A 13,844-nucleotide genomic window follows, 5' to 3' on the forward strand; every position below is an offset into this window, starting at 1 on the left:
AGTGTTTTTTTTTTTTTTTTTTTTTTTTTTTTTTTTTTTTTTTTTTTTTTTTTTTTTTTTGATACTGGGGATTGAACTTGGGACCTTGTGCTTGTGAGGCAGGTTGTGGCACAACTGAGCTAAATCCCCGGCCCTGCCATGATGATTTTAAATATGTTACAGATGGAATAAACTTCCCAAATTCTTTTTTGGTGAAAATAATTATGAAGATATTAGATTATATTTGAAAAACTATTAATTGCCTAGAATCTCATTTTTTATGAGGTGGCATGGCCCAGTCATCCAGACAGGAGGTGGTGGAGAGTAGTCAACCCCCATTCTTGAAGGCTGCACTCCCTGTGAGACCCTGGGGTGGATGTGGGGCCTCAACTCATGTGAGCCTTCTGCCCAGGACTCATTATGTGCCCAGTGACAGCACTTTCCATGCTGGGACCCAGCATGGCAACCGAAGCTTTGTTTCTGGGCACAGTTTCTTCCTGCAGTAAGAAGCTGGATGGTTTTCGTATTCATGGATGCGGAATGGCTTTCTTTCTGACAGGCACTAGCAAACTCGGATAAAGAAGGGAAGAGGCTGTCTCCCCAACAAATCTGTCCAGTAGTCACGCCTGGGCTGCTATTTTTGTCACCTTTGTCTTGGCAGCCCCACCCCACTGGCTGGAAGCAGGCCTGCTGCTTTCCCCGAGCTACCCCCAGCCCTCTGTCCCACATGCCAAGGGCCTGGAGAACGTGTCCCCTTTTCAGGGATGACCACATGGCCTTGCAGAGGCTGCTGCTTCCTAAAACATGTCCCACACCACCAGCCAGCCACTTAACCCTGCTGCACCGCAGGCCACCTGGCAGCATGAGAGCACCAGCCAGCTGAGGCCACAGCATTGGTGGCTGAACACGAGGTTCCTGGAAAGTCGGCTCACATGTTGCTCTGGCCTGCTCTTCATGTAACCCTTTATAATTTGCTTCCTCTTTCAGCATTGAGTCTCCTGCTTAATAAAAAGACATTCTAGGGCTGGGGATTTAGCTCAGTGGTTCCACCACCTGCCTCGAAAGCACAAGGCCCCAATTTCGATTCCTGGTGCCAAAAAAACACAAAAAAACAGACATTCTTTGCCATTTTCCAACTTCTGGATCTTTGGATTGCTCCCTTGTCCCTTTTGTTTTCCTTTGTTTTTTTTTTTTTTTTTTTTTTTTGGTATCAGGAATTGAACTCAGAACCTTGCACTTGCAAGGCAGGTGCAGTTCCTTTTCCTTTTGACTGATTGAAGCAAGTGCCTGTATTTTCCTCCAGGTCTAGGCTGATGGTTCTCCCCTTCCTGGGACAGAAACTGCTGCAGATTTTGGTGTTATTCCTGGGGCCCCCTGGGTATCCCAGGGATCCTGAGTCCTTTCTCAGGTGGTCTCATCCTTGGCCTGTGTTCCCTGTTACAGGCTGGGAGCAAAGGCTGTTGATTTGTATTCATTGGAGAGATTTTTTTTTAGAGAGTCTTGCCATATAGTTCAGGGCCTTGAATTCACTATGTAGCTCAGGCTGGCCTCAAACTCACAGTGATCTTCCTGCCTTGGCCTCCTGGTTGCCAGTACCACAGGCATGCATCACCATGCTTCTGTGTTTTTTGCTTAAAATCCCATCCAGAACTCTAGCCTTAGTTTTTTGTTTGTTTAAAGTAATCTCTTGCTGTGTGGCCCATGCTGGCCTGACTCATGATACTGCTGCCAGAATGTGAAGATCGTAGGCTCACACTGCTCTGCATGCTACAATACTGTCTTCAGTTGTAGAAAGTCACGCCATCAGTGCCCTAATTGTCTCTGTTGTTGGACATTCTGGCATTTCCAGTTTGCTGCTCTTTGCCTATGGAGGTTGTGGCCTGGAGCCAATACACAGGCCTGGTTTTCTAGCCAGCCCTGAAGCCCCTCAGTTAGCACCGCCACCTTCCCCAGAACGTGACCCTGCACCAGTGCCTTCAGAGGACTCAGGCCCTGGCTCCTGGTGCGTGGGAGGTGAGGCTAGGGTAAGGCCCAGGCCTTGGTGCAGCCTCCTGTATGTCCACATAGCAATACAAAACATATGCACATGGGGAGTTGTTCCCGCCTCAGGCTCCTCTCAGCAAGAGTGCTATGTGTGTGGAGCCTGCTCTGCCCCTCCCAGCAGCTCCAGGACATGAGGCCTTGAGAGCAGACATGGATTCAGAGCCCTGGGAGCAGCCATGCTAGGGATGCCCCAGCATCTGTGACTTCAGCCCCTGGAAGTGGGGTCTTGTGTGCTGGGCACCACTGTGTCCCTCTGATTTAGTTCCCTGCCAGGCAGCTCATAGTGGCTATTGACAAAATTTGTTTCCATCATTACTCTCTAGGAGGAAAAAAGAATGTGTAAAGCATACAGCATCTGCATGGTGTTTTCTTCTCACTGCTTGTGAAAGCCCAGAGGAGCTTAGCCCTGACCTGGCTTAGTTACAAGGAATACCTGCTCTAGCTCTGCGTGACTGCTGTCATGCCCCAGTTCCTTCCAAGTATTGGTGGTTCTTCCTGCTCAGGATTGCTCAGGGTTGTGGTGCCCAGGTCTGGAGTCAGAACATGAGGGTTGTGTCCATCATCCTGTCCCTGACTTGGGGAAGAGCCAGTACATGGTTCTTCTGCAGCACAGCCACGGGCTACACGGCCTGGGTGAGGTGTGGGCAGCGGGATTACCAGAGGTGGGAGGGATGGGCTGTCTGTGCAGACTATGGGGGTGAAAGGAGTGACTTGTTCCTGGAAGCCACAGGGTGCTTTGGTGGAGGCATGGATGTCAGCGGACCGGGTGAGGACACAGGGTGAGCAGTGGCTTTGCGGTTCTGGGAATTTGAACTGCAGCTACACCCCCAGCCCTTTTTATTTTTTATTTATTTATTTGTTTAAAATTTTTTTGGTAAATTTTATCTATCTATCTATCTGTCTATCTATCTATCTATCATTTATTTATTTTGAGACAGTCTTGCTGAATTGTCAAAGCTGGCCTTGAACTGGCGATCCTTGGTCTCAGCCTCCAAAGAGCTGAGATTGCCTGGTGTTGTAGGTGTGCTTACCTGGGCCCAGCTCTGTCTAGACACAAGGCATTCAGTGACTGCTTTGTCTGTTTTGTTTTTCTTTTTCCCCACTCACAGTGTTCCATAGCTGAACAGGCTTGGAGGGGAAGTATTTCATTGAGCACCCAGGCTAAACAAGAATCTTGGAATTTCTGGGGTCAGTGTGACCTCTGGGATCAGGTTGTGGTCAGCCTGGGACCAGTCCTGGGCATTGCTAGGTTTGATGACCCTGAACTCTGTAAATTCCATGGCTGGAATGCGTGCACTGACTCCATAAGGGCAAAGCAATGGATAACAGCTTTATTAATGCAAAATCGTAACTCAGGATTGCTTTTTCTATCCCTAAAGCTGTTGAGGATGGCACGTCTCTGCCCTTTGTGCACCATTAGACAGCCCACCCTGCCTCGCCTGCTTAAGGGTGGGCAGGCACACACACGTAGCTGCACCCTGGTGTCCCTTGCATCACCATCAGGCAGCTGTTCCACTGTCTTTTCCCGTCCTGTCCCCTCTGTTAGTCTTTCTGTGGCCTGCAAGTCCTCTCTGCCCTGACCCTTTGGTGTTTATTTTTTGTTTGGTACCGGGGATCGAACTTGGATTGAATTTGGGTCCTTGCACTTGCAAGGTAGGCAGTAGCTCCACTGAGCTAAATCCCCAGCCCTACCCTGACCCTTTGACTTGGGCCTCTCCTCCTGCCTCCAGCTGGTTTATGGAACACCCTGGGGAACACTTGAGTGCCCACCCGCCATCTGTCCCTGCTGCCACCTCCCCCATCCTGCGTGCTGTGCTGCTCTTTGAGTTCCCATCACTCTGTTCCCACTGAGCATGAACTCCACATGAGGCTGTATTCCAGCCCTGTCTTCTCTTGTTGAATAAGAGAATGAGCAAGCAAATAACTGCCTGAGAGGAGGGGATGTCTGCCTTCAGGTGAAAGCTTCAGGTGCTTTGAGGGTGCTGTGCTCTTGCACACAGGGTGTGTTCTTGCTTTAATGGGCACAGGCAGAGCGGGGGTCATGGTCAGAGCATCCCAACCTGGACAAGATCCCCTGCCACGCTCAGCCCACCCCATATTGTTCGTGTTTGCCAGCACCACGTGGCCAACTTGTTCGCTCAGTTCTCACTTTGGTCTATTCTCTGCCAGGCTACCTGTCCTGCTGCCGATTCCTGGACGACAATCAGATTGTCACTAGCTCTGGAGATACCACGTGGTGAGTGTTGACCTGCATGACACCAGCCTTTGTCCACACTTGGGGGGAGGTCTGTATGGAGGGGGCATGGTTCTGGGTATCATTATTAGACCATTTTAGTTTGAAATGGCCTTGAGATTAAAATTAAAATGGTCTTGGGATTCAAAATACCAAGTCGCTGTGTGTGAATTCCTTGTACTGTTTGCAGATTTACATAGTTTTGAGCTGGACTGAGAATTACTACATTACAGTTGTGCATGCAGTACTTCCTTTTGTTTTTTTCATTGAGTTTATTGATACATTTTAGGTACACAGTACAGTTACATTCATCATTGGGATCTTGTACTTTTATAGGATGTATCTTGGCTCTTATTTTTTCCCCATTCCCAGCCCTCCCTTCACCTCCTCCATCCTTCCCTGTTTACAAAGATATTGTGTCCATGTTTTTCCTTTTCTCATATTTTTTCTTTTCTTTTTTGACCTTTCCCCTACTCCTCTTACTTTCTCTCCTGTTTTAGATCTTTTCTTCCTGCTACAGAATATCATTTACCTTTTGTTCCTTATTTACACTTAGTTTTTCACACCAGAGAAACTATTCGGTATTTATACATGTGTCTTTTTAATTTCACTTAAGAGTACGTCCTCAGTGTGTATCCAACTTAGCTATAAATATCTGTAGTTTGTCTTTCTTTATGGCTGAATAGTACTCCATTTTTTTATTTATTTGTGTCTCATTTCTTTTTTTTCTTTTTTCTTTTTTTTTTTTTTCTTTTTTGGTACCAGGGGTTGAACTCGCATTTTATTATTAATTAATTAATTTTGGTACCAGGGATTGAACTTGGCACCTTGTGCTTATGAGGCAGGCATCGCTGCTAAGCTAAATCTCCAGCCCTTAAAACCACATCTTCTTTAACCATTTTCCACTTGATGGGCACTGGGGCTGTTTCCAAGTTTTAGCTAGTACAGACTGCTGCTATAAACATGAGCATGCATGTGAAAACTGAACCACTGTAAACATTGTATTTTACCTGGCTAAGTGATGAGGGTCATTCAGTAGCCCTCTCTGGCCCCGTCTCTCAGTGAATGTGATGAGCACAGTGTAAATAGCAGGTATCACAGTGAAGTGAGCCACACCAGATCCACTCTGGGCATTTTCAGCTGACAGGTAGGTAGGTGAATGTTTTCAAGTGCATAGAAATGAAATGACCTAGGGCCGGGGATTTAGCTTCGCGGTTCCACCACCTGCCTTGCAAGTACAAGGATCCGAGTTCGATCCCCGATACAAAACAAAAAAACGAAATGAAATGAAATGACCTAGTAGTGACTTTAGGAGTGTTGTATGGACTTAGCTGTCCTCGCAGTCTCTTCTGGTTTTCATGGGCTTGACTGGTGGCCAGGGACTCTCTAGCTGGCAGGGCTGTGGTACATAGATGCCATGGTCCTGTCTGACGAGGGGTAGGAGTCACATTATCAGGATGTGCAGGCTGTCAGCATCCAGGCCTCTGTACTGGGAAGGCTCCCTCCTGTACTCCCTGCTTCTTTCTGATGCCCCTCAGGCCCCAAGAGAAGACTGTGCGGAGTGTTGATCCTGTCACCTAGGATTTGCTTTGCCAGGCCAGCCAGTTCTCCTGCAAGGCTGACATGGGTGAACATTTTCTGGGTGCTCTCACCGGGCGCAACAGAGAAACAGCAGTGGTTGCGGCCTTTGGACACAGCTCCTGCTCTGTGCAGGTGCTGTTGGTGTCTCACCTTTTGGCAGCAGCAGACAGGTGTGCATGGATGCCCCACACAGCTGTTCAGACTGCCTCTGCTCTGCAGCATGACCCTGAATCAGGAAGGGTAATGGGCTCAGAGGGCCCACCTGGGTGGAGCAGAGCGCTCTTTCTTGTCAGGCTTCACCAGGGCTTCCTGCTGCCTGTTATGAGGACCTTTCTACCCCTGTAAACCTGGGTGTAGCATCAGCCCCAAATTTCTCTGCACAGGAGGGGATGTGGCCCCCATTTGCTAGTGCAAGCCTGCAGAGACCACTGCCACTCTGAGGCCCAGCCTGAGATCTCATCTGTAGTGTTTATTCTCTTTGCTTTGCTTCTCCTCTAAACAGAATTGCGTTACACAACGTGACCTTGAAAGCGTGAAGGTTTTCTGCAGCCCTGGATGGCTCAAAGGGTAGTGTCTGAGCTGTGATGCTGATGTCTGTTCATTTGCCTTGCTCCAGTGCACTGTGGGACATCGAGACTGGCCAGCAGACAACCACATTCACTGGACATACTGGGGACGTCATGAGCCTGTCTCTGGCTCCTGACACCAGACTCTTTGTCTCCGGTGCCTGTGATGCTTCGGCGAAGCTCTGGGATGTTCGAGAAGGCATGTGCCGGCAGACCTTCACTGGCCATGAGTCTGACATCAATGCCATCTGTGTGAGTTTGGACTGTGTCCTGGGTTCTTTATGCCTTTACAGATACAGCCTGAGTCTCAGGTGGGTGAACGGATTGTTTCATGGTAGACCTGGCTGGGGCTGATCTGACCTGGAGGCCAGGTGGTTCTGTGCTGCTTGTGTCTTGGGTGCTGAGGTGGCTTCTGGGTGCCAGGCCTATTCCCCCCAAGACAGTCAGTGTCTGAATCCTGCACTCCAAGCATGTCTTCTGGTCAGGAGCAGTGTGGAGCTGTGGAGCCTGCCTCCCTCCCTCTCTGACCCTGCACCATGGGAGGTGTTCAGCCAATAGGGCTGTGTCTGCAGCCAGTAGGGGTCTTTGCTCCTTCCTCCAGAAATCAGTCTGAGGGCCGGCAGCTAGGCAGGAGCACAAGCCCTTTGCATGGGTCCACTGGGCCAAACCTGCCTGCCCTAGGGGATTTAGTTTAAAACCCAGAGCCCAGCCCTGGCTCTTTTCTGGCTTTGTCCCCAGCAGCTACATTTCCATTTTTCTGACTGAGCATTTGCATCTTGTCTAGATTCACATGCCGTCTTGTTAACCCTCTTCCAGTTCTTTCCAAATGGCAATGCATTTGCTACCGGCTCGGATGATGCTACCTGCAGGCTCTTCGACCTCCGCGCAGACCAGGAACTCATGACCTACTCCCACGACAACATCATATGCGGGATCACCTCCGTGTCCTTCTCCAAAAGCGGGCGCCTCCTTCTCGCTGGGTACGACGACTTCAACTGCAACGTATGGGACGCCCTCAAAGCTGACAGGGCAGGTAGGTGCTCTGCATGCTCAAGGAGTTCTTCAGGGTGGACAGGATGCTCCTGGCTGAAATACAGAATTTATGTCCGCCAAGGAACAGCAGAGGAGGGGACAAGCTATGACACACAGACTCTGGCCTTCAGAGTACTCATGCCAGAGGGGACAAGGAGCCCTTCCCTGTGAGGCAGGAAGGGGAGCCCTGGGCTCCGTCTGGGAGGTTCAGAGGCTGTGCTCCCCAGAGCTGCTAGGGCTGCAGCTCTCCTGTTCAAAGGGGCCTCTGCAGAGCTGCAGAGCAGCTGTGCTATTGTCAGGTGTTGAAACACATGCTGGACAGAAGATGAGACCTTTCTCACAGTGCACTTGAATTTAAAGGATATTGGCACTTCAGAAGCCTTCAGCGAATCTTGGTGTTGGCCAGGGTGAAAGAGGGGAGTGTGACATGGGGTCCTGTGGACCCTATGGTGCCCAGTTCTCTGCTGGGGGCAGAATCATTGAGGGTGGTGACAGCTGCCCCCACCCCCCCCCACCCCGCCTCTGCAGAGAGTCCTCCCACCCCTGTGCTCAGCAGGGACACACACTGGAGGGTTCAGGAGGAAGTGGCATGTCTTTCCTGGTGTGCTATCCACATCACGACTGTTAGGCTGTGGGCAGGAGGCCTGCCTGGCACCAGGGTCACTGTGTGACAGCCCTGTGGTTTCAACAGCCACCACAACCCTATGTGCTGGATTTTATTGGGCTCTGGGCATCACAAACAAGTGAGAGACAGGTCCCATCCCCATACTTGTATGCTCAGCTGCTTTCGGGTAGAGCCTTTTGACCGTGGATTTTGCTCTCTTGTTTATTTAAGCTTTATAAGATGTGTGGGTATCAGTGTGAGTGGCTCTGGGTTAGCATGTGTGTGAGCACGCGCATGCACACATTTCTTGTCCTCCTCTTGAGCGTGTCTGTACTTCCTGCAACGGCATCCATGTCTTTTAAATCATAGCCCCCTTTAACAGGACTGGCTGTGTGTAATTTCCACTTGAACAGAACTTTTCCCTTCCTTGTGGCCTTGCCCTGCTACTGTTATATCCCTGCTCCATTGGAGATTAGCTATCCAGCTGTCCTCACAGCAGAGCTGCCCGGGCATCTGAGTGACCACTGTCTTTGCTCCAGGTGTCTTGGCTGGACATGACAACCGCGTCAGCTGCCTGGGGGTGACTGATGATGGCATGGCTGTGGCGACAGGATCCTGGGACAGCTTCCTCAAGATCTGGAACTAACAGCAGTAGGTAATGGAGCCACCCGATGCCCTCCCCGGCAGCTCTGCACTCTTGTGCATGGTCTCTAGGTTAGCACAGGCATGGCACTGATTGGAGTGGCTCAGTACAAGTGGTGGCCCCTCGGCTGTGCACACTAAGGGGAGGCAAGCGGGTGGTGGCACTGGCTGGGCTACATTCGGGTTTCCAGTGTCTGTGCATTGATCCACACTCTGTTCCCAGCAGCAGGTGGACGCCACAGTGACTGGAAGACCGTTCCAACCTTGAAGCGCTACCGTGATAGCATATCTTATCCGCCCCACTAACGTGGACACCCACACCCCTCAGAACTTCAAAGGGCAAGATCTTTTCTCCTTCACTTATTGCTGAAACCAAGAGCACAATTCCCATTGAGAGAAGGATCTCTGTGCTGTAAACTAAAACAAATTGTGCATTCCTTCCGGGGCCATTGTCTTTGTTTTCTTTTTTGTCTTGGATGAATTTTAAAAGGAAAAACTACAATAAAAATGTTAACCAGAAGGTAAACCTGAGTGTAATTGTGAGACAGACATGCCTCTCTACTAGCTCACCGAAGAGTAGACAGTGACCCTATTCTGTGGCATTCATGCAAAACAAGTCAAGGATTTTATCTTGTAATCATTTCTAAATTTCATGTTGTGTTTGTAGGAGGATTTTGGAAACATTCACATTTCCTTTTTTAAATATATTTCCTTCTGTCCCAACAGTGGAACAGAACCACTGCTGGGGGCAGGTCTCTGGCGTGACAGGGATGCTGTCTGGTCCCTGGCCTTTTACTCCTGTGTTGCAGATGAGTGTCGTGTGCACATACACGGCGTAATGGAGGAGAGCAAAGTGGCCCAGCGCATGCTAGCTCAGTGGTGGGCGTGGTCAGAGTGCTTCCCCCTTGTGCCCTGTCCAGCCCTGTTCCTCTCGCCTTGGGTTCCTGAGAAGTCTAATGGCCCAGCACCGCCCTGCCCTCGCTGTCAGGAGCCTGCTCGAGAGGCCTGTCCTGTGCTCAGATAGTCAGTTGGTTATTTGTGTATGAAACAGTGTACAAATCAATGTTTTGAAAATAATGATCTCACACTTTCTAAGTTAAATTTTAAAAATTTGATTGTTTGCCATATTGGGTGGGTTTACTCTTAGAATCGCATGCTGTAGAAATGCTCAAAAATGCATATAGGACTCAGTCCTTAGATGTTCTTTTTCTTTCAAGAAATAACCTCTTAAAGTTGTAACCGTGGCGGCTCTGTCCACTTCTGTTGCTACTCTGCATACATATCGGAAGCAGCTAGTGCTCTACACGCTTGAGTAGCAGGATGAGTCAGTTTTCTTTACTTTAAAAAAACAAAAAAACAGTCCTGTTGAGAGCTGTTGCTATTGGATGCTGAGGGGGAGGGGGAGGAAGGAGGGAAGGAGCGCCCAACCTGCAGTGCTGGGACAGCAGTGTCTGTAGGCCCCTCCTCCCTGTCCCACACCCCTCCTAGCAGCAGTAGTGGCTTCGCCATCCCATCCCACACATCCTGTACAAACTGTGCTGTGACCGTGCAGTAGGCCTGGATCTGGCAATGAGAACTCAACGAAGCCCCTTCTCTTCCCATCAGATGACTGTAGAGCTCTCTGCACCTTCACCCTTTTCACCTTTTGTATTTAATTTTAAAGTCAGTGTACTGCAAGGAGGCTGGATGCAAGATAGAACCTATATTAAACTGTACTGTTATTTAAGATGTAATAAAGCAGTTTGACATGAGGGACTCTGATGTTGTTGTTACTTGAGGTCCATTTCAGTATCCACGGGTGGCCACCTCCCCCTGTTGCCTCTGCTGTCTGACGTCTGGCTGGCACCAGCCCAGCATCAGGGAGGACCCTCCAGAGCCAGCTGTGAGGAGCCGCAGGTATGGGGAGGAGGCTGCCACCACTCCGCCCTGGCCTCAGGGCCTCCACCCTCACCCCCAACAGTCGCTGAGACACGGTCCCCCAGAGTGAGAAGCCCCTGTCCAGCCATGTGAATACTGTTTAGGCTTACAGTTTTTAAAAACCTTAAATAGTTTGTAAGATTTCAAAAAATAACTGATTTTCATGACTGGATCCTGGCACTTTTTCATAAGCAGATCCGTGAAGAATGATCTCTTCTTCCCAGCAAAGCAGCAGCAGCCAGGAGGGTTGCCTGGCCACTGTACAGGTGACTTGTCTGACACCTCCAGATGGGATATCCTGGACTGCTGAGGATGAGCAGCTGGCCGCTTAGCCTGGGGGCTTGGCCTGGCCTTACCTTCCTCCCTGAGCCCCCTGACTTCCTTTCAGACAGGAACCCTTTGCCAGCCCTCACCCTGCTGGCCAATGAAATGAGGCCCTTCCCAGGCTGCAGGGAGGGAGGAGCCGGCTGCACTTCCGCCCTCAGGAGCTCCACTCCTGTTCCTGCCAGCCTGCATGGCCACTGCCCATCACCTCCTTTCCCCTTAGCCTTGTCCCAGAAGACTTGGATGCTGTAGACCTTTTGAGGCTAGGGTCCCACTTTTGGCAAATCTGCCCTGAAAGCTGGTGCCCACTCTGGGCAGTGGTGTTGGCCTGGGCAGTGGTGTTGGCCAGCGCAGTGTGGAAAGCAAAGGGTATTTCCACTCTGGATGGCGCTTCCCACCTTCCCCTAGGCACCGAGGGCCTTAGCCTTCATAGGGCAGGAGTCACACCCAAAACCCCATTATCCCCCCTGCTATCCTGGGGCAACCCAGACACCTGCACTCCGCCCTGCCACAGGCACTTGTTACAGGGACACAGTTGTGTCACTCTGCCCCATGATCAGGCAGCCTGTGTCCTTTCATCTCTCACTTTACTTCCCACAGGGACCCCACATAGAGGTGCTGCCTGCGGCCAGTGCTGGGGACCAGGACCACTGCCATCATATCCAGGGTGCAACTTGACTGCTGGGGCAGGAACAATGGGCTGGGATGGCCGTCCTAATCCATGAAGCCACTCACCCACTGTTACCCACTTCCCCTTGCTCTGTATTGCCAAGCCCCACCCCACCCTGCCTGTCCACACCACGGACTCCTCAGCCCATACTTTAGCTTCCAGCCAGCTCTGCCTCCTCTGAGGTCCTGGGCCAGTGGCTCCACCTCCCTGTAGTCCGTGCTCCCCCTCAGCCCTGCCTCAGGGATGTGAGACAGCCTAGCGCCAGAGAGCACACCCATCACTGCCAAACCCAGGGGTCTGCATCTGTTCCCTTCACCTGTGGGTAACTGATCTCCCTTCCCCAGCCACTCCTGCATCCACCCGCCCCGCCAAAAGGTGAGCGTTGGCAGGGCATGTCTTCCCCACAGAGTCGTGTGTGCCTGGCATTTGGGAAGAGGCACCTCTGAATGCCAGCAGGAGACAAGTGGGCACAGGTAGTGCTGGGTAGGTCTGCCTTGTGCTCCCACAGCAGGTACACCAGCTGGAAACCAGAGGCCGAGGGTGGACTACATGACCTGGGGCACACACATCCACAGAGAGCTTCCGTCCTCCCTGGTCACTTCCCCTTTGGGTGCCAGGCAGCCTGCACTCACCCTGTTCATGCAGGCAGGCCAGCAGAAGCCAGCTTCCGTCCCACCAGGTGGGGAGCAGAGCTGAAGAGGTACAGCCTGCGTTGGAGCACCCCTCTGCCCCTGCCCCTGCCCCCAGCTAGGGGCATCAGCCACATAGCCCCACTCTGCAGAGTCCAATCCCTCTGAGCCTGTGACAGCGGTCTCCCCACTTCTTCTGTCTCTTCTTATCCCTCTGGCTCCCAACATTCAACCCTCAAGAAAAGGGAGCTGGGGTTTTGAGACTGAAGTGTAAACATAGAGGCCTTTTTTGGGGGTGGGGCAACACTGAGAGCTAAGTCCAGGCTCTCCCACTGAGGTACACCCCTGCCCTTTTAAAGCAGTCTCATTAAATAGCCCAAACTGGCTTCAAATCCGATATCCTCCTGCCACAGCCTCCTAAGTAGCTTATCTTCAGAGCTGAATCCTATACTCTCCACTGGGGAAAGTGACAGCAGGCCTAACACCCCTTGTGGCCACGCCCTCCTGACCCCACCCCCAGAGGCTGAAGGTCCTTTCCCCTGGGATTGGCCTTGGGGCTCCTCCCCCACCTTCACCCCAGGCGATCTTTGCCGCCACCCCACCCACCCCCACTTCCCACCCTTTCACCAAACTCAGCCTTGTGAAACTCTGGGCAAGACCTTGGCCTTGGGTGTTGTCACTGGCCATGTCCTGGGCTTGCGCCGCTTGGCCTGAGTCTTGGGGTCTCATGGGACCTTGGAACTGTTGCACAACCAAGTCAGCTGAAGAACCGCGGCGCTTGTTTCCTGGGCTAAAATGGAGAAGCAGTCTGTGCAGCTGCTGGCCAGACACACAGGCTCCCTGCCGGCCTGGGTCTCTGTAAACTGCCTTCAAAGGGAACACCTGGTAAGGGCTGTGTGGCCTCCACGGATGACATATGGGTGCCGCTGCGCCCACGCTCTCTGGAAGCCCAGGCCAATGCTTGGCATGTAGCACCCTGTAAGTTAAGCGTCATTATGGTAATAGTTACATCCGAACAGGAGCTCACGCTTTCTTGGAGTGACTAGTGTCTCTCTGTAGTACTGGGGATTGAACCCAAGGCCTTCCCACTGAGCTAGATCCCCTGCCCTTTTAAAAATATTTTTTACACTTTGAGACATTGGCTGGACTCCCAACTTTTGATTCTCCTGCCTCAGTCTCCCAGAGTGGTAGGACGTCAGGCCCATGGCATTTTGCCCATTTTACTTCCCTTCTGGGAATCAGCTATTTACAAAACAACCCACAGGGAAGTTACAGATCTTAAAGAGCCTGTCACCCTTCACCCACTCTCAGTTCCCCTTGGGGCCCTGCTGGGAGTAGTCCCGGGACAGTGCAGGGGTACCGGGTACAGCAGGTAAGCTCTGTGGGAGGCCTGGGGGACAAATGGGGATCAAGGCTGGCACTCCAGGGAGCAGTGGGTCGCACAGCCCGGAAGGACGCACGCGGGGACCGGAAGCCGAGAACGGACCTGCACGCGTGGATCGCCTCGCGAGGTTCAGGGCGTGGACCCAGCGGGGATCCGCACTACTGCGTTCTGCACACGCCACGGGCGCAAACACGAGGTCGCGGCCAGAGCAAAGCACCCCGAGCGACGCAAGTGCCAGGG

At 51.6% G+C, this 13,844-nt stretch overlaps 2 protein-coding genes across 4 annotated transcripts in view; both read left to right on the top strand.

The window, feature by feature from the left end:
• The window catches only part of Gnb1 (G protein subunit beta 1), a 34,090-nt gene extending 23,658 nt beyond the window's left edge, over positions 1-10,432 (top strand). Inside the window, exons 7-11 of one of the 2 annotated variants that reach the window (XM_010627750.1) lie at positions 4,192-4,258; positions 6,453-6,654; positions 7,219-7,435; positions 8,578-8,693; positions 8,907-10,432. In XM_010627750.1, the coding sequence (XP_010626052.1) occupies positions 4,192-4,258; positions 6,453-6,654; positions 7,219-7,435; positions 8,578-8,684 (593 nt within the window). In that variant the 3' untranslated portion in view covers positions 8,685-8,693; positions 8,907-10,432. The remainder of the gene's footprint in view (positions 1-4,191; positions 4,259-6,452; positions 6,655-7,218; positions 7,436-8,577; positions 8,694-8,906) is intronic. The other variant, XM_019207970.1, reaches the window with a different exon arrangement.
• A 2,656-nt stretch (positions 10,433-13,088) lies between these two features.
• Nadk (NAD kinase) overlaps positions 13,089-13,844 on the top strand; it is an 18,152-nt gene continuing 17,396 nt past the window's right edge. The window contains exon 1 of one of the 2 annotated variants that reach the window (XM_033767452.1): positions 13,089-13,105. Coding sequence is in view for 1 of the 2 variants with exons in the window: in XM_010627745.3 (XP_010626047.1) it covers positions 13,137-13,198 (62 nt within the window). In the remaining variant the exon portion in view is untranslated. The other variant, XM_010627745.3, reaches the window with a different exon arrangement.

Source organism: Fukomys damarensis, unplaced genomic scaffold (assembly GCF_012274545.1).
Source record: "Fukomys damarensis isolate Sample0158 unplaced genomic scaffold, DMR_v1.0_HiC HiC_scaffold_23, whole genome shotgun sequence".
In the NCBI taxonomy this organism is placed as follows: domain Eukaryota; kingdom Metazoa; phylum Chordata; class Mammalia; order Rodentia; family Bathyergidae; genus Fukomys; species Fukomys damarensis.